Source organism: Ostrea edulis, chromosome 4, assembly GCF_947568905.1.
Source record: "Ostrea edulis chromosome 4, xbOstEdul1.1, whole genome shotgun sequence".
NCBI lineage: Eukaryota > Metazoa > Mollusca > Bivalvia > Ostreida > Ostreidae > Ostrea > Ostrea edulis.
Window position 1 is genome coordinate 75,005,430 of NC_079167.1, and position 22,263 is coordinate 75,027,692.

At 33.3% G+C, this 22,263-nt stretch overlaps 1 protein-coding gene across 2 annotated transcripts; it reads right to left on the reverse strand.

The window, feature by feature from the left end:
- Window positions 1–220: 220 nt before the first annotated feature.
- Window positions 221–22,003, reverse strand: LOC125670279 (inositol polyphosphate multikinase-like). 2 transcript variants are annotated; one of them, XM_048905366.2, is made up of 7 exons: window positions 21,860–22,003; window positions 21,362–21,430; window positions 14,885–14,992; window positions 8,088–8,273; window positions 4,171–4,343; window positions 3,568–3,652; window positions 221–3,191 (listed from the first exon to the last, which is right to left on the reverse strand). In XM_048905366.2, exons 3-7 carry the CDS (start codon window positions 14,976–14,978, stop codon window positions 2,752–2,754), a joined length of 978 nt encoding a protein of 325 aa, XP_048761323.1. In that variant the 5' UTR covers window positions 14,979–14,992; window positions 21,362–21,430; window positions 21,860–22,003; the 3' UTR covers window positions 221–2,751. The 2 variants fall into 2 exon arrangements, with proteins under 2 accessions (XP_048761323.1, XP_048761322.1); XM_048905365.2 differs by lacking the exon at window positions 21,860–22,003 and having other exon boundaries at window positions 21,362–21,598.
- Window positions 22,004–22,263: the final 260 nt, after the last annotated feature.

Consider the following 22,263-nt stretch of genomic DNA (forward strand, 5'->3'; position numbering starts at 1 on the left):
AAACATATCACAATAGTTCACCTCGTACACAGAGTGTCCTGCAAGTCTGATAAAAAGGGGGGGGGGGGGGGGGGGTGGCTAGACCACAAACCCCCTACCCTACACATACATACAAATATATAATAATAAACATTGTACATGTATATCATTTATAGAAAAATTATTTTTCTCAAGATCCCCAAAGATTCAAACATCCTTTGGAATAAAAACAAAATGTATATAAATTTCTTGCTTAAAAATGATTTTATTAAAGTAACCATAACTGTATATAAATCTACACTATAATACTTTTATGCAATGTACCGGTACACGCGTACTTCCGATTTTTCACTGTATAGTGATAAACATCAAGTTTATGTACAGTTCTTTGACATGTATATGTAAACAATCATTTTTCAACTTGTAGATTCATAGTAATATACTGACAGTTATATATATTATGTATAAATTGCACGCATTCATTTACGTGTACACTACAAGGTACCAAATTATAACAACGATACAATAATACCATACATCAGCTGTTTTTACATGTACATATTTAAAATAGCAAATTTTAAAATTCTCATTTTGTAATTATTAAAATAAATAAAACAACAAACTTCATTATATTAACCAAAAAAAACATATATACATCCACAGATTAAACACGCGTGTATACATCCACAGATTAAACACGCGTGTATACATCCACAGATTAAACACGCGTGTATACATCCACAGATTAAACACGCGTGTATACATCCACAGATTAAACACGTATACATCCACAGATTAAACACGTATACATCCACAGATTAAACACGTATACATCCACAGATTAAACACGCACGTATACATCCACAGATTAAACACGCGCGTATACATCCACAGATTAAACACGTATACATCCACAGATTAAACATGTCTGTATACATCCACAGATTAAACACGTATACATCCACAGATTAAACATGTGTTACTGACTGGATGTGGACTTTTCAAACTCTAGACAAGTAACAATGAAACAAATTTTTAGATCGTTTATCAATGGATCCAATCCACATATCAGCTGGATAAATCTATTATCCACACCAATTTTTTTCAAATAAGCTTTCTAATCAGAAACCTATATACCACAGTGTAGTCAATGTGTAAATAGTTCCCTGTTGACTGCCTGAAAATAAAAGCATGAGTTCACATATGTACACACACATATACACACGCCCCTTTTTCGTATTGTAAATATCTATAACAGATCTGACACATAATTTATACATCTACTGATAATTCACTAAACTTCCTGACTTTAATGAGTCAATATTGAAGACTAAAGAACATATGAGACAATCATAATTAGTCCTTACTGCAAAAATTACCCTGGTACCCCCTATACAGTTGAACTTAGGTGTCTCGAACACCGATATCTTGAATACCATGGATATGTCAAAGCGATTCAGAAAAGCACGAGTGTTACCACTCATTCTTTAAGTGTTTTACCCTCCATATCTCAAATCCTTGGATATCTCGAATTTTTTCTCATGGTCCCATCGAGTTTGAGATAACGGGGTTTGACTGTATATGATGGTTGTTTATGGACTGTGTTACTATGTATTTCACATTAATACTTCCTGTTCTCTATGATCAGTCGGTGATCTGCAGTTATAGTACCTTTACACACTACTTCCATCCAGTTGTAACATTTTTATATTTCACTTGTTCAATCAATAAAACATAAAGAATGATGAAGCCTTTCATTAATCTGGACCACATTTGCTACTTACAAAAATCTTCAAAAAATTAGATATAAAAATATATTTTTTAGCCGTATCAAAGTTGACTTGGAATATTCTATCATACGGTCAATCTTTGATGGTAGTTTACATGCAACATTAAAACAAAAATCTTTGACATAGGTAAATTTGTCTCATTATTTCTGCAATTAAAATTGTGTACAAGTTTTGATGCAGTCTTTGTGAACAAGTGACACAAAATATGAACCACCCTGTCATGTTGAGGAACTGAAGGAGAGGCAGCATATGTATATGGTCTCAGAGATCAAGGATTAATTCCATTTTAAAGAGAGAAAAAACTACGAAATCAGAGTGTTCCTTATGAAGTGCAAACAGGGTGGGCAGTATGATATCCGTATAAATAGTATAAACACTAATTAAGCATTTAGTTTAGAATGGAATAAAAAAGGCACATAAGAGTTTTACAAAATTTCTCAGGTGAATTACCGTAGTTACAAAAATAGATTTCATCAGTGTTGTAGACTTTTAAGAATATAAGGGTTGTATGGCATATGAGACAATGGACCTTTGCATTATTTCTACACACACATATATATATATATATATATATATATATAAAAGAGATATCACATGACTCCATATGCAAATTTTTTTTAAAAATAGGACAAAAAAAGCAAAACAGCACCTAGATTTGTAATCTACAAGCCTATCATACAAATAAGAACAAAGGAAGAGAGAAAAGGTATAGCATTATGCACCATTATGACTTGAACAATGATTTGTAAATATAACCGAGTAATGGTAGGTTACAGAATAATGATCATTTAGTACATTGTATCCATCACCATTGTGACATCACATTTACACATTCCTTTTTCAATCTGTTCTTAAAACTGAAAATATTTATCTGTATACCAACTGAACTTCAATCAATTCCGGAATTTACAAAATTATTCCACAACCTCTTTAAAAGCCTCCACAATAAATATTTAATAAAGCTTTTATGGGAAATTTTGTACTAACTTTTCAGCAATCGATGCAGATCATAAATCAAATGTTTCAATCCGAAGATATAATTATCATCTTCATCTGGTATACGATAGACGTGAGCGAAGTCTATCATCCGTACCTGAACCTTCGGATGAACAGATTCAGACGGACTAAATTTCTTTGAATCCTCCGAATCTTTGGAGATCAGTTCAGAGTAGTCATTTTCAATAATAGAATCTGTGTCACCATTGCAGCAATCGTCTGCAACCTTGAGATCGGAGGAAGATGATGAAGTTTTCGACGAGGAAATGGACACATCACCATCAAACACTATTAATATTGAACTGGCGAAGAAGTTATATGTCCGCTGTTTGTTGAACCACTTCAAAATTTCTTCTAGTCTCTCAATCACATCTTTTATCACTTCCTTTTGCATGACACCATCCAATGAAAAGAATTTTCCAAAACCTGCAAAAAAAATGTAAATGAAATTAAACTTGTCCAATCTGGATGTTGTAAAATCCGAAATATAAACAGAATGTGCTTTTGTTAAATATCCACAGTATAGACCGATAAGACTTGTCAAAATTGATTGTTTTACAATCCGAATATTCAGCACCAAAATTACAATTTTTTATGTTGTCTAATAAAAAGAATTCTTCTGGTACCAAGAATATACAGATATGACAAGCTTCACTGCTTGTGATTAATGACAAGTATAAAGTAATTATATCAAACTGCATTGCCAAAGAATGAATACAAGGCACTCTCATTAAATACTAAGACCACAGTATCAGTAAGGATCCATTCATTATATGAATTTGAAAAATTAACTCCAACGTACCTTGGAAAACAATGGATTCTTCATCCAAGTCTTTGCAGAAATACTTGTCAAACTTCTGTATTTTACCAGTGCCTGGACTGTATGTCTGGTTACAAAAAAATCCATAGTTCAAATTTAAAGTTTAATAACAAAACCCCTATACTCCTTCATTTTCAAATATGAAATAATATTAATCAGATAAATTTCTACAAGTTTTACTGATGCTTACAGACTAGGTATTTGTATACAGTAAAACTCAGTTACAGCAAATATAAAATATGACTAATCAATGCTATACACATAAAAAATTCAATGAGGCAAAGGACGAGATAATGTAAGGGCCAGATTTTTATTGGTGTTGCAACCCAAATTTTGATGAATTTCCCATACAATACTTAGAAAGTTATTGTTGTTTTACAACAGTTGTTTTACAACAAAAAATGCTCCTTCATTTCAAACAAATGTAGAATAGGAATAAGATCATCATTTATTAAATTTAAAAGCTAGCATTAGTTAATATGATCTCACATATTTATTTATAAAGATACACAACTTCATCATATTATTAAATTTGCTGTATCCATGTTCGTGATAAACGAGTTTTACTGTAACATTGATCCACACCTGCATGCCAGACATCTGGTACCCGATTTTCTTTGCTGGGGGAAATTTGGCAGTCTCCATGGCTATTTTCTCCTGGGAGGCATATGGGTCATAAGTTTTTCTCCCCATTTTAATGTCAAGGACACAGGGATGCCTCATATCTTCCAGTAAGTTCTCTAGTTTCATGAATCGTACTGTAAATTCAAATGATATATTGCATGAATATTGTGAAACTCCCATACCATTGAAGCATGCAGTCAGCACATTAACCGATTGCATGTACTACTCAGCTAGGCAATTAAATCTGAATGGAAGAGACAAATATTGCTGATATTAATATTTCCATTCATGTTTTAAAAGGAAGTCAGCCATTAAGACAATGCAGTATATGTGTAATAGATTTAAGGGAAAGTCTCTACATAAGTGAAAAATTCTCAAAAAAGATGTAAAACAACATCCCAAAATCCCAGAAAGATTTATGGATAATCAAAAGTTGTATATGAATCTATTCCATTTGTTAAAACCATCAAACTAAAACCATAAATGCACTGATCTACATCACCATTGGTAAAAAATACAAAGAAGGTTGTTAATGGATTGACTTCCTTGATTTTTGATAGTGATACATTAAAATTCAGTATACTATTTTGATTTTAGTTTTTGTTGTTTTTTTTTTTTTTTGGTTGTTGTTCAAGGATATGATAATGTGGTTACGAATCTAAGTACTGGTAACAAAATTATGACATGCCTGACTTGGAACACACAATCAGTCATGTCGTGTACTTAAAGATTGTTAAATCAGTGCAGAATCCAGTTATAAATACCAAACAGGTTGCAATGAGTATGATGTGACTACATCAAAGTTTATTTCCTTTATTGGCAAGGAAATAGTGTATTTATACTTAAAGAATAGCTATAGTTCATGTCATACTGTGTTAGATATATATACAATGTACCACAGGTGCATGTCTTTTTTAAATATTTATAGTAAAGCTATTAGTTTATATATATTTACAGAAAGACTATCTTTTTCATTCTATACATATCTAAAATGCCAAGCACCTGTGCATAATACATAGACTTAAAAATTTCCATTAAATTCCCAAATGATAACACTCTGCTAACACAGCAGTTATGACAGATGAGGACTGGTAATGATATACATGTATATTTCATGAGAATAGTTGACTTCTGCAGGGAGCCATGTACCTTTTTGATTAAAAGCACTTTTTGTGATTTTCAATGTTGCCATAGAGCAGTTATTTTAATATGTCATATGGTAATGATTCCTTCTAGAAAAAAAATCTGCTAATATTGATTTTTATTGCATAAACTTTTGAAAGGCTTTGGTAGATATAATGAAAAAAATTCATGTCAATTTTTATCTCGGTGACCAATTTGCTTAGAAAAGAGAATGAACAATGCAGATATGATCGATGTTCATTAAATTCTCCGCAATAAAACAAGTTTGTTGAATTCGTATCAAGAAAAAAATATCAATATTTTTAAACTATTAAGGATAACATTCCTCAGAAATCAACATTGATATAAGACAAAAGAATTTATCCAGTCAATATGAATTTCAACAAAGCAAACATGTCAGCCCCACAGCCTGATCAATTGTGGCTTCAGCATACAGTACTTTTGCCATATAACTAACAGGCATTTGAATGTGTGTGGGAAGGAAAGGAATTGTCGACTTCAAATTCTGACAAATAAACTGTGGGTGTGCAAACTTTCATCTTGAATAATGAAAATCAAATTAATTAAATGTAATCTTTTCTTTTCCAGGACCCACGTATACATATTTACAGTAGAATTGTCTTCCTTTTCATCCTTTGTTGAAAAAAACACTGGTTACTTGCAGTATGTCATTTATTATGCAATGTCCCTAATGCTGTAGCACATGGATATATTATTATGCAATGTCCCTAATGCTGTAGCACATGGATATATTATTATGCAATGTCCCTAAAGCTGTAGCACATGGATATATTATTATGCAATGTCCCTAATGCTGTAGCACATGGATATATTATTATGCAATGTCCCTAATGCTGTAGCACATGGATATATTATTATGCAATGTCCCTAATGCTGTAGCACATGGATGTATTATTATGCAATGTCCCTAATGCTGTATCAATGTCCCTAATGCTGTAGCACATGGATATATTATTATGCAATGTCCCTAATGCTGTATCAATGTCCCTAATGCTGTAGCACATGGATATATTATTATGCAATGTCCCTAATGCTGTATCAATGTCCCTAATGCTGTAGCACATGGATATATTATTATGCAATGTCCCTAATGCTGTATCAATGTCCCTAATGCTGTAGCACATGGATATATTATTATGCAATGTCCCTAATGCTGTATCAATGTCCCTAATGCTGTAGCACATGGATATATTATTATGCAATGTCCCTAATGCTGTAGCACATGGATATATTATTATGCAATGTCCCTAATGCTGTAGCACATGGATATATTATTATGCAATGTCCCTAATGCTGTAGCACATGGATATATTATTATGCAATGTCCCTAATGCTGTAGCACATGGATATATTATTATGCAATGTCCCTAATGCTGTAGCACATGGATATATTATTATGCAATGTCCCTAATGCTGTAGCACATGGATATATTATTATGCAATGTCCCTAATGCTGTAGCACATGGATATATTATTATGCAATGTCCCTAATGCATATATTATTATGCAATGTCCCTAATGCTGTATCAATGTCCTTAATGCTGTAGCACATGGATATATTATTATGCAATGTCCCTAATGCTGTAGCACATGGATATATTATTATGCAATGTCCCTAATGCTGTAGCACATGGATATATTATTAAGCAATGTCCCTAATGCATATATTATTATGCAATGTCCCTAATGCTGTATCAATGTCCTTAATGCTGTAGCACATGGATGTATTATTATGCAATGTCCCTAATGCTGTAGCACATGGATGTGTATCTCTCATTCTAATTTCATTATGTTGGCTTGATAAATAAAATAGTTCTTCATTATCAGTAGGTACACATAACTGTGCTCTGTAAAAGTGACCTTTGGTGGGATTTTTTCTTGTTTACCTGTGGGAGAGGGGATAATGTAATACATATCTAGTCAAACAAAATCCATTCTGCACAATGATAAACATTGCTATTTTGGTTTCTTAATTTTATTTCCACAATGGAAAACCTGTTTTAGGAATATTATTTCATTATTCTCCCCTATTTTACATATGCTTGTCACACATGGTGTTTTTAGATATGTTTAAATTACGATAGCTTGAAAACAAATTACCTATCAATCAAACTGAAAGACAACGAAAACAAATTACCTACCAGTCAAACCGAAGGACAATGAAAATTACCTACCAGTCAAACTTAATGACGATGAAAATAAAATTACCTATCAGTCAGTAGACAATGAAAATAAAATTACCTACCCGTCAAACTAAAAGACAACGAAAACAAATTACCTATCAGTCAAACTGAAAGACAACAAAAACAAATTACCTATCAGTCAAACTGAAAGACAACAAAAACAAATTACCTATCAGTCAAACTGAAAGAAAACAAAAACAAATTACCTATCAGTGAAACTGAAAGAAAACAAAAACAAATTACCTATCAGTCAAACTGAAAGAAAACAAAAACAAATTACCTATCAGTCAAACTGAAAGACAACAAAAACAAATTACCTATCAGTCAAACTGAAAGACAACAAAAACAAATTACCTATCAGTCAAACTGAAAGACAACCAGTCAGTAGAGAATGAAAAAAACCCAGAAGACTGACACACCCATCTGTCATGTCAATTACCGATTACCCTGTGATGAATTTCAAAATTATAACATTAGACCAAGCCGTACACTATTTTACTACTTTGCTATGATTAAAAATAAACATTTTACCATCACTTTCTTTGGGTGAATGCAAAATTCCATGAAATTTTGGCACAAGGTCTCGTAACTGCAGCACTGCTTTATCATCGGAACCCTGATCACCAAACACCTCCTGGTAAAAGTCCACCTCCCTCTGACCTTTAGGTGGATATTGCACGGGCTTCAGTATCGTTCCATCATCGTGTTGTAAGCACCCTGAAAAGACACAGACAGTAAACAGCATTTTTCACGAACTGGTGGGGACCATCCAAACTGCCAAGGCATGACTGTAATTCATAGTACTGTAGAATATAGAAGAGAGGAGAAACTCTTTGTCTGGACTGGGACCGAACCCAGGACCACTGCATTACTAGTCAGGTGCTCTAACCACTGAGCTATCCAGGACCCCTGCATTACTAGTCTGGTGCTCTAACCACTGAGCTATCCAGGACCCCTGCATTACTAGTCAGGTGCTCTAACCACTGAGCTACCCAGGACCACTGCATTACTAGTCGGGTGCTCTTACCACTGAGCTACCCAGTAATCAAAGTCACTGTTCAGTTAGAATAAAATAAAGGTTCATTTCTCATACAAAATTTTAATTAGATACATTGAAGCGCATAGTTATACCAAAAATCACTATTTCAACATTAAATAAAACCACAGTTAGGTTGAAATCCAATTTTCTAAAAAGATAGTTTTAATGACAGGCAACAGCAGATTTTTGGAGTGATCTGTGTGTGTGGGGGGGGGGGGATTTACTGACAGAGAAAATGGAGGGTCTTAGTGGAGGTTTACAGCCTCTAAATGCTCAGCATGCTGCCACTGTGAAGTTAGCTATGAATTTATGTTAAAGTGTTCAATATTTCCATCCTATTGGTAGCACCATGTGAGCTTTATAATGTCTTACTTTTAGAGTTTCCATGCTATTAAACACTAATACCCCTAATTCTCGATCATTTAATCTCATTGTACAGCTTTAGATCTCCTGTTAAGCCCTGGTCAAGGTCTCAGAGACAGGAAATACTCCGAACGGTCCCCAATCAAGTCATTTAAGTCTTCTTTGGTACCGTTATTGGTCTCGTCAAGTTTTAACCATAATCTTTAATGCAGCCAGTTATCGTAAACATCAAAGGAGTTCAATTATTCTGTAATAAACCACAAACATCAACAACGCGTATCAGCAGAAAAATTTAATTGCTTTAAATTCAATCTTAATTAATAAATTCAATGGAGCCTTGGCAAACATAGCTTACACATTGTCTATGCCAATGACATTATCTGGGCAGGTTCTCTCAGGCAATCAAGAGCATAAACACAGTCTTGTTCTTTTCCCTATTGTGGCTTGGAAACATTCAACTTCTGAATTTTTGTTTAATTCACAATTTCACATTGGCAGAGAAAAAACAATGGCTAGGTTATTCCCTTATCAAGGTATCAGATGCATGGCCACAGAGCAATCAACAGTTAACCATAGTTACTATCTTAGACAAAACCCAATTTTTTTCCTTATGAGCCTTTGTAAGTTTTCATTCTGTATCTTTGGCAGTTTTTTTTTAAAAAAACTCAAAATCAATGTTGCTCTTTTAAAATTGTCAACTGCCCTCAAAATGGCACAAAACACTGATTAGCAAGGGAAGCTTCAAATTCCCTCCAGGGTTAGGGTAGGATCAGGCCATTCTGCTGATCTCTAACAGACCCATGGGGGAAATTAGTTCATTTAAAATAGGAATTAGTGTAATTCATGAATATATATACATATATCTTTTTTCTAAAATACATGTATTCTAAACTTGTATCTACAAAAGAAATTTGTTTATAAACCCTTAGAAAAAGAGGCTTTTTACAATTATAATATCATGCAACACAGTTCACAAGCATTTTTATATCACATGGCTAACACAAAACATGTGCTTCAGTGCCAATAAAGAATTGAATTATTTCATTTTAAATGTACTGCGATGACACAATAACAATGTTCTATATTTTCATCAGCTGTGATTTGATTCTATCTGAAGAGATCTTGCACACCACCTAAGGAATGCAAAGGATGACAATGTTTTCGTTTAAACTTACAATATGAGAAACCTGAGATCTGTTACCACTGCAGTAAATGTGACCAGCTCCGTGACATGCACGTACAATAGGTTTCCTTATACCTACATGATGGGAATTTCCCTCGCTTACTCGATCAATGAGGTTCCTTGTTCTCTCTATCAGATTACATAACTGTCTCCGCAGTAAGTACACCTTTAAGACAGCAATTAGCTATCAGTAAATGTTTCATTTACAAAGCCAATTTCACTTCTAGAAGATTTATTTTGCCAAAAAATAACAATATCCTTACTATATAACTTCACATGGGGACCTTTGCATTTAAATATGAAACAATAAAGCATCTTTTGCCATTTTCTTTTTTGCCTGTATAATATTGTATTATAAAGGTAACCCCATTTTATAATCATCCAATTAGCCAAGGAGAGTGCATGATTAAAGTGCAAATATTCACTGGCAATAAAAATTTCTTCCTACACAATTCCTCTCCCTATACTAAAGATGTTCTACGTACACATAGCAATAGGCCGTCACTCCTTCATATTACTAAGTGTATTTCAAAGTAAACATGCAGCCTCACACTGATGAAGTAAATGTCATTCACAGAGATCTTTGATACCTATCTGATGTCAATACCTAGGCTGCTAAAGCTGTGTCAAAGCACTGTTATGCAATACTAATTATCAAGTATTTGTCTCGAAATATCAATACATCCACCTCACAATGAAACAGTGTCAGACTTATGATAATAGAAGATTAATGAGAAAAGAAGCACCCAGTGGGAATTCTCTTTCAGTATCGCCTTACAACTGGGGAATATTTCCAAGTATGTTCACCAGTAACCTTGCTTGACCTCTGACCTTTGATCAATAGAAAATTCAAGAATTAAAAGTCTTCTTGAAATTGAATGCAAATTAAGCTAACAGAAATTTTGAATAAAAAAATTTTTAAAATTTCCCTCCAGTGACCTTGACCTTTACATGTAACCTTGAATATGCATAGAAATCCAAATCTGAACTCAAGGTATCACCCCTGTAAGTGGCATTGACACAGGATATGAATACACTCAATAAAAGAAGCCTACTCACATTTAACCTTGAACGTCAATGAAAATCCAGGTCTTTATGTAAGGTAGACACCTCAGTGCAAGTTTGATTCTGTGACATATATCTTTTATAGAGGGGAAAACCAAATATGGGAACTCAAGACCATACAAAGTATGAATGAGCAAACACTATATCCCCTCTTTGACTCGGTAGCATAGGGATAGATACCCAGGGGTATTGACCCACTGATCTTCATTAAAACTACAGCCAGTGTTCTACATTAATGCGCTGGTCTGAAACTTAAAAATAGCCAGGAGGATCAATGAAAGAAAGCAGAGGTGAGCAAGCTCACATACCCCACGCTCCAACATTGCTTGACAATGCCTCACATAATGAATGGTAATGCTATGCATTACTGCAAGAACAGGACAGATGGGCTCAAAATGTTAAGTTCAAAATGGGCATACATGTAACTCCCAGAAAAATTATTGAATCAGAATTTCCTGGGAATATGCACATCTACACAGTGTGTCCTTAATAACAACAAAGTTTCACAAAGTTCTGTTGAACAGTCTCAGAAAAGTTGCGCTGACCAAAAAAAAGGGGACTGATGGAATGACAGACTGATGGACTGACGGATGGGTCAAAAACATCATACCCTTCACAACTACCTCAAGATATCATAAATCTAAAACTTAGCATGTCCGTTGTGCCGGTAAAATAAAATCATGTTTAGTATGAAAAAGGAGACCTTCACCTACAACAGACCAGGTATATGATACTATTGTAAGTGAACGAACAGAAGTGACTTACAATTTTATTATGAATGAACCAGAAAAGCCTACATCCCAAGATACCCACCTGGTCCCTGATGTGATGTTTTACAATAAGACGAAGCCGAGTCTGATGTTGTACAGATAGTTGAGTATAATGACTCAGATATTTCTTACTATAACTGATTTATAACTGTCTAATATTTCTGAATATTCAGAATAAATCAAACTGAATAATCAAAACTTAATTTTATCATCTATTAATTAGTAATACATTGGATTTTATCTTGAATCACCAGGATAGACAGATCTGGTACAGGACTTTACATGGTTAATGGTCCTGTGGACCAGTGAGTTCAATTCAATTAAATTCAAAATGCTAATTAACCTGTTACCACTGACTACAGTCCCTCCTCCTTCATTAAATTAGCAATTAGTTACAAGGTAAAGCCGAAATAGAATATATGTGTTTCCTATTTCACTCCCCAAAAAATTAAGTAGGGTAGGTAGGTAAAGTATTTTATTTCATTGAAACATTTTATTTGAAATCTTAGTTTGCGATACACTTTGAATACAGGTCTATATACATTACAATTACTTTTCAAACATTTTGAAGATCAACAACAGTCAAAATGTAAATCAGAGAAACTTGAATGCAAATTAAGTGAAAAAAATTCCAGTTTGAAAATTGCAGATTATTATTTTATTCATATATATTGTCAATAAAATCTTTAGGGTTGGCAGCAAAAACGTAGATAGGATGAGGAAACCGTAAACAGACATATATTTTATTTTGGCCTAATAAAAGATTCATTTGAATCAAAATCTAGTTGACCTGGATGATCATTTGTAAAACTAAGTTAATGTTTCAACCCACTCACTATTTGTCTCATCATTTCAGAGTTGATGTGAAATTCCAATAATCAATTTGCAAATGGACAATGAAATGAACATCAGCTCTATATCCACTTACTCAGGTAAAAAGACAGTTTTTAAAAACCCCTGACTTTCATTGTCAACAATATTTCCACTAACATGAAACCTGATCTCTAACATTGAAGAGCTCAAAATGACAAACAATACTGTCCTATATAATTATCACAATAAGGTAGGAAGATCAATAGGCCTGCATGCAAGTCATGTACATATAAGACTACAGCTAAGACTATACAACCAAGTCTATCTCTATCTGCCAGATTTCAAATGCAAAGATTTAAAAACTCTCGTTATATTACATATCTGCTGTAAAGATGATTGATTTTCCCCAATCCTCTTTCCAATAGGATAAAAATCGATAAGAATGTATTCATAAATGATCAAAATTGAATTCCTATGAGGTGATCTGTCAAATATAATGGCTGTAATGTTTGTCATTAGTTTTAACCATGCACTAGGTAGTGGATATATTTTCTTTATACACTTGCATAAAAATCCACTAGTATATTCTGAAGTCCATACCCTCTGGTAGACAGTAGGTGTATAGTCATTTAGATCCCCCATTCTCTAAATCATTTAACTGTTCTCAATTCTGTTTATGATCTAACCCTTTTTAGGGAGCTTACTATCATTTAATATCATTAATGTTCTGTTTAAAAGATAATATCTATCTCAGATGACAAGTTACAAGTATCGCCTGACCACATCTTTCTTGATAACTGTTGAAATTTAGTATCAAATTAATGGACATGATCATACATGCAGGAAGAATCTTAATACATTCAGTTAGAGATCGAGAAACATACAACAAACTGTCGAATCTCGTATGCATAAATTGAATGAGCACTACGCAGTGAATTTCGGAGTAATTCCTATAGTACCATCAATCTAATTAAAATCAGATCCTAGGATCTGCTCACGTAGATCACTATCCTAGTATAGTACTATATATTTCATACAATTCCTTAACATTTCAAAATATAATTTTGCTTCTTTTTTTTTCCTCAAAAGGATGATTTTTTTCTTCAAATCTTAAAAATAGTTTATTTGTCAGAATGAAATTATTGCTTCAATTCACACACAAATAATACAAGAAGTGTTCACTTCCTTGTAATCTAATCAAAATAAAATATTCTCGGAAACAGTTACTGAAATTACCTTATGCTTTATTTTACCCATAAAAACATTTTACAAAATATATATTTACATACTCTATAATTCAATAGATGAAGGGGAGCAGCTGGTAAAGTGCCAATAACAATGTCACGGTATATACATGTACATAAAATGAAGAGTGTCATCATTGCAGACTATTACAAGTATAGACTTTTGGGAGGGATGTCAATAGGCAGTCCCATTTCATGTGAACAATCATAGCAAGTTCAAGGTCTCTATGGTGTCTGAAATACAGTATTGACTGATTAACAGAGACTCAATAACAACAAAAAACCCATTACATACCAGTCCTTAAAATTTTATAACATTCTCCACCGAAATAGACAAACATTGTGTAAAACAATAAATTTACAGCTGTAAAACTAGTGCTCATAGATTATGTAATGAAAATCATTGACAAATGACTGAAATACAACTTAACCATGCAATAAATAATCATCAATCAATGTATTCTAAATCATGGTGTTTCCAGGACTTTACCTTACCCCTAGATACTCACCAGGACTTTACCTTACCCCTAGATACTCACCAGGACTTTACCTTACCCCTAGATACCCACAAGGACTTTACCTTACCAGGACTTTGACCCACCCCTAGATACCCACCAGGGCCAAACACCGTGCTTTGTCTTACTTTCTTGATTTATGCCCCATGTTCTCTTTCAATTTGCTTCTATAACATTCCGAACAATTCTAAGAAGCATGAAACAATATACACAGTCAACCCTTGTTATTTCGAACTCGATGGGCCTGAGACTTTTATATCTGAGGATTTGAGAGACTTGACAGAGAGTATCCCTGCAGATAACCTTTATAGTTTCCACGGTGTTCATCAAGCTTACCTATTTTTCCATCTGCATTTTGGTGGCCTGCCACTTGATTGTCCAAAGGTTTGGTCCCCGGAGGCAAGGTGGGCATGCGCTTCAAGGAAGACATCACCTTCTTCAATACTGCAAGAAATCAAGAAGTAGCCCAATATAATAATGAATTAACAAAGGGGATTTGACATGCACAAATCTATTTAAGGATGTATGCTACACCAGAGAAATTTGATGTAGATGAAAAGTGGATGATATGTACAAAATAATTTGAAGTTCAAAATTTTCATATTTACTTTATTTTGTCAAAAAATACAATTTTAGTAGAAGGTAATCTGAAAAAAATTTAAAACCCTTGCTGGACTTGAACTTGCAACCTACAGTTCAGCAGTCAGTATGCTAACCTACTGATCGAGCTACTCAGCTACTCAGCTTGATATTTAAGTCGAAAAGGAAAAGTCAAATATTGCTGATATTGATTTTTTTCATCCAAGTTTTAAAAGGAAGTCAGCCATTATGACGATGTAGAGTACCTCCTTAAGGAATAAATGTTTAGGCTGTTTGTTTTATGGGTGTATAATAGCTGCAATAATGAAGCCTTCTCCGATTTTTTTTATTCTGACATGTTGAGGAGAGGATATATATATATATATATATACAGATATTTGAAGGCATGGATACCGGTAATATACTAATTTGTAATTTGGCAAAGCTTCACCATTTATAAATATTTTTTAAAGAATTTTATCACATGCATTTTGAGGTTATAATTCTATAATTAGTCTCAATACATATATCTTTTAATTCGAAACTGTACTTGAGTCTCCTACTCAGTAAATAACCATCTTAACACAGCAAGGTACACTTCAAAGATATCTGAATACCGGCAAACAACAACAATATACTGCTCTTGTTCTGATAGGATATTCAGGTCACATGGTATCTATTTTCCAAAAATGAATGTAATGGAAATGCAGTGGTTTTAAAAATAAAAATTATGTTTGCAACAAATTTCAAGTCCTACCTGGGTTTTTTTAAATCTGACTCAAGAAACTTTTACATATCAAACTTCCGTGTCATTTTCAATACAAAAGTAAAAATATTATCAACAATAAATCTTTTTGACAATTTTCATAAAAAATATAATGTCGACTGAAAAACTCAAATTCAATTTCATTGAATAACTGTTAAGTCAGCATCAAACAATTCATTAGCTTGAAAGTGTTTGGGACACGTAAAGTTCCGTGCTTTAATTCAGACTACAAAGGAACTATGCCACTAACACGCACCACTTCTTTCACCAACGCTTTCCCTGTGGTGCAGACTGTATTGACAAAACCTCATTTCATGTTTCCATTTGTAGAGAAAGTCAGTTTTACATAAATGTTTTCAACGAATAGAATTACTTTTAATGAGTCTTCATCCACGTCAAAATCTCAATGTCCATATAAAAAAAATCAATCAACAAACATTAAATTCTCATTCAATGATTTTCTACTATTGTATGATTTTAATTAGTCAAATAAAGAACTGACTAAAAAAAAGTTATGTACATATAGTAATTAATTTTTCAGACCATGTACATATAATCTTAAAGTACACAAGATTAAAGTGGCATGTAACACTATCCTGAGATCAATAATGAATTGCTTGGTTTATAGGTATCATAAGTACTAATTGAGGATGGGATAAACAAGATAATTAATAAAGAACCTGAAAGTTTTGTTTGAAACTTTTAGTAATAAACATTATGCAAACAATATACTGTGACCTAGGTCCAGCAATTTTTCGTGCACATCCACCCCTAGCTACCCCTCCTAAAACTGAATGTAAACAAAATAATTAAGAAAGAGGATGAAAATATCAAGGGAATGTTGAAAATCAAGGGACTTCAATGTAATCACAAAACACAGTACATTGGAATACAAAATAAAATGAACCTATAGGTATTTTTAACTGTTGAAGAAAAAAAGTAAAAATACAAGCAGACGTTTCTGGCAGAAGTCTCATTGAAGAAGTATAATCTCCACCATAATGTTCAACTGTTTAAAGAACACAGTTCATATATTAAACAGTTTATTTTGGCCCTATAATTCTGATTCTAATAACTTTAAACTATATCTAGTAGAGATAATTTTAGATTGATAAAGATAAAGAGATTCTGATTGGTGAAAAACAAAATAACCAAAAACTATACTATGATGTCATCTTACTGTTTTCGTTAACATTCATTTTCGGATGATTGACATATCAACCAATATAAGCAATAAAGCCGATATCCTTGATCATCCAAAAAACTCTAAGATTTCTATCATAATCATAGTTAGGAATCATGAATAGCATGAATACGTACAATGTCTCAAATACAAGCATTTCCCTCCTCTACTTTCAGATGAACATTATTCTAAGCTGCTTGGGTTCAGATTAAAGTATATGTTGTATGTGTCGCTCTAACATGATCAAATTAAGATATGTTCATTATTATGTAATGTGATTGTTGCTTATTCATACATATGAATTATATATACTTTTGAAATTCATGCATGCATCATATGATTTTTATTTGAAAAGTTGCTTGAAAATTTTACATATGAATTTCTTTTTAAAATGCTGTCATATCTAACAAGAGGCCCACAGGCCTTAACGGTCACCTGAATACCATCGCCTCTACATAGACTTATCAGGGAGTCTTATATTTGCATTGAAATCTCATTCTGGAGTCATTTGTGCACAGCTTTATGATCTTTCTAAACATACATACAATTCCCATTCAATTACAATAGAAGGAAAGATGAAGTTTGAAGCATTTAAATCAGCCCTTATTTATCCCCCCCCCTCTCCTCCTCCTCTTTCATTGAACATCAGAAGAACAGGTATATATACTTTATGACAAGAATTTTAAATAAAATACTTCCAGTACAAAAATGTGTAAACCTTCATTCTCTTAATCAGTTTCATTTATAATTAACGCACACAGCATGCTTACAGTTTATTGTTACAAACCTACAATGCAGAGTAAATTAAAGTAGATTTTCTAAAACAGAACATATATTTACAATAAATAGGCCAAGTTAGCCCCCCCCCCCCCTCTCCTTCCCCCGTCTTAGTTGACATGACTATTGATATTTAGGCCAGGGATATTGTCTTAATCATTATGCATCCCCAGAGAAAAAGATTTTTGAAGATTCATTATATTTTCACTTTTTCAGCCATATTGGCCCAACCCTAAGTCTGAACCCCTGACCCAGCCAGGGGCAGTGCATTTCACACATTAAGTACATGCAGATTACGGCTTCATGGACATCATAACCTAATAATGCAGTCAGTTTATCTTCTACTACTGTGGAAGTCAAGAAAAGGATTTTTTCTAAAATTTAATGCATTTTATTATACTGTATAAATATATATATATATATATAGATATATATATATATATATCAGCCCCATTCTAGGGTCTAAACCTTTGACCCAGATGCCGTAAATTTCACAAGTTAGGTAGAGGGTCTCTGATTTACATCAGAACTATGCATTTAGTTTTTCTCATACATATGTGGGAAGAGAGACGATTTTATAAGATTTAAGACATCTCACTATACATGCTATTTGTCCATATTGGCCCCGCCCTAGTGAGTGAATCCCTGACCCAGAGGTCATGATTTTCACAATTTAAGTAGAGAGCTTCGTGGACATCACAACCATGCATTTAGTCTTGAAGAAGATTTTAAATTAATACATTTTCACTAAAGAGCAATATCGGCCCCACCTTAGAGCCTAAACCCCTAAACCAGGGGCTAACTGGCCCCACCTTAGAGTCTAAACCAGGGGCTAACTGGCCCCACCTTAGAGTCTAAACCCCTAAACCAGGGGCTATAATTTTCAACATTTAAGTAGAAATCTTCATGGACATCATAAACATGCATCTAGTTTTTCTCACACATGTCTGAGAGTAGAGAAGATTTTCTACAATTCAATATATCTTTACTATACTACTATATGGCCATATTGGCCCCACCCTAGATACTGAACCCCTGACCAAAGGACCATGAATTTCACAGTTTTGGTAAAGGACTTCAATTTATGGAAATTATAGCCATGCATTTGGTTTTTATCTTATATCTGTGGTGAGTAGAGAAGATTTTTAATGATTTCTTTTTTTCAGTTTTGACCCCATCCATGAGGCCCTGGGGGAGCTAAGATCATAAATTCCACAATTTACATTCCTCTTATCCTAAAGAAGCTTCACACCAAAAATGGTAACAAATGGCTTTGTAGTTTTCAAGAAGTTGAAAATGTAAAATCATTATCAGACAATACATGGCAACGGATGAAGACCAACAACAATAGAAAAAGAAATCAATTATGGTTGAAACAAATTTTCATTTTGCTTCACAATTAAACTATGGGCCATAAATGGCTGTTGTTAACCTAATCCTTACATATATTCAATACATGTATGATAATGAATGACTGTATTTTCAAAAATCATTATTTATGGCGCTCTGGGATGTGCAAACAAAATTAATGCACATTGTGAAAATATGTTTGCATCTCTCATCACAGGAAAGTACAAATATTACTTTTTTTAAAAAGCCATATACTTTAACCTTTGCATCTCTTTCGTGAAAATGATACATTGCTGATATAATTCACACTTTAAGCTCAAATTAGTCATGCATCATGGTTATGGGCTGTTTCATAAGTTGTATGAATATATAGAAGCAGATGGCAATTTATGCAAGAAGATTAAAAATAGTACAAAATGTCTCAATAACAATGACTATACGAAGATTAACTACCCCAAAAAAATAGTTCTGATATATCCAATGATTCCATTTTTCTACTTCTTGTGTTACACTTTGATGATGAATAGTCTGCAAGAGACCTTTTAGGGAAACATCTAAATGAAATCTGTAAAATTTTAAATTAACTGTAACATATATTCAAACAAAAGTTTTAGAAAATGCAGTGAAAAGGGAGATATCAATATTTACAATGGTGTTCTTTAGCTAGTCTATGTTCATTGAAGCATTCTTAAATTCATACTCTAGACTTATAATGCTGTTTTAGTTAAAAATCTTTGTTGGCTAACACCGTTTCACTAACCAAACACCAGATATATCACTATATAATTATCACTACAGTTTACAACACTGACCAGCAGTCGTAGACTTCTGAAAAATGAACTCTGAATGTTGATTATACCCACTGAAATGTCTACAAGCACATGTAGGTTCATTGTTAAAGGTCTATTCTTACTATTTGCATAATATGTAATGAAAGGAATTTTGGCCTGAAAAACCATTTAAAAGTATAAAATTGTCTGTCATCATAGTCATGATTTATTTATGTGTGTGTGTTGGATTGTATTACAACACATGTATAACATGTAACATAAGAAAACATTAAATCTTCTACAGACCATACTGATTACATAATACTTGGAATGAGTTTTACATATTACATTGAACCCCTCCAAAACAGTTCAAACATTGTTTTCTGTGGACACTTGAAATGATTAGTGATGGACAGCAGAAGATTGGTGCAACAAGTGTAACTTTTTAATTTTTGAACATTTTATTCTGGGTTATTCATAAAAAGATTCGAAAGTTTTGCATTCTTACTTGTAAATCTACTTTTCATAAACTGGACGATTTCTAATAATTCTGTCAATTCTACTCACTGAGGGAGTGTGTATGAAAATTAATTAAATGCTGGTCTGATACAACATGAAACATGCCTTGCAGTTGTGTATACACATAAAGCAAACTAATTTGTCTTTTTATCCTTTGCATGTATGACACATTTTGCTAAAAGGAAGGTAATTTGTCTGACAAATATATAAAACGCAATAAAAGAAGAATATCTGACTCTGAACAAATTTACAAATATGTATATACATCTACACTATATTCGCCCTAGTTCAAATTTTGCATAGTACAAATTGAGTAATCTAAGAAAATTGAGTAATCTAAGAAAATTTAGTAATCTAAGAAAATTGAGTAATCTAAGAAAATTTAGTAATCTAAGAAAATTTAATAATCTAAGAAAATTTCATGTTGATATTTGGTTTATTTCAGTTTACACACCTATAAATCTAAAAATAAATCTAAAAATAAATCTTGTTAGTCTTCTCATTCCTCTATATTTGGAATATGACCATTTAAATCCCAGATCAAAGACGAGATATGTTTTTGACAGCTAGATATTTGCCTTACTTTATATTGCAAAATACATGTATACCAACAGTTAACAACACAAACACCACCGATGTGACATATTTAAATTGAATATTGCACATGCGGACAATAAAGCATGAACTGATTTGAGATACACCATGACATTTCTTTCAGATTTTATCTCTTTTTTGAATTTAAAACTCTAGGACAAGGTGCCACCAAAACACATGTTTAAAGCTGTGTAATACAAAATTTGGTTAACCAATTGTTGACAAATAATATTTTACCCCCATGTAAGTTATAAAAAAAATTCATCACCACTTACCGATCTTTTTGAGTCCAGCTTTGGCGAGGGCCGAACCAGTCTTGACCCTTGGGTGCTGATGTCCACTATCTGAAAATGTGATGTAGACATTTTTGATGTACTGTAGAATCATTCTAATTGATAAATAATCCGTGTTATTTCAACGCCATGTTATCGATTCGCCTGTGTCATACGAACTACAGAGGCCTTTAAACTTGGATGTGTACATGTTGCCAGGTGCGAATAAAAATAGAAGTGGTTCCGAATGGTGGCAAAACTCACGCGCGGTTTGTGATTTCTGGAAGTATGAAACTAAATACTTCAATATGTAACCTACATATTACTGATAAATACTACCTGAAGCATCAATTATATAATTGATTTGCTTACGGAAGCCATGGTTTTATATCTTATAAACTTGTTTTTCATGCGGAAATGGCACAGTGTGCCTAAAGGGAGGTAACTCTACTTTTTTTTTCTTAACGTGGTCCGTCGCTCCCTTTAATCTGACATACTAACCTCTGAGTTTGGGATATTTACGGCCGTGTTTACCCAAGGTTAATACCTCTATGGTTGATTATTAAACATTGCAAAATGCTTTGACGGATAATCTCTTCTTAACCGACCAGCCATGTAATGTATGCGGATACGCGATAGTTACGGATGCCCGGCCCAGACAACTTCCGTATTTTTTAGCCACACACAAGGGATGGAGCATTCATGTATCTCGGGCTGCTGATTATACAAATAGATAGGTCCAATGCTTTACATTAAAAGTTTTCAAATTCTAAGATGATCTATCATACAAATTCAAAGAAGTGAATACTATATACGAACAGTGATCAATCTCGTAAAGACTATAAAATCAGGGCAACACGGACCCCTGGTCACGCCAGAGGTGGAGTCGGGTGCCTAGGAGGAGT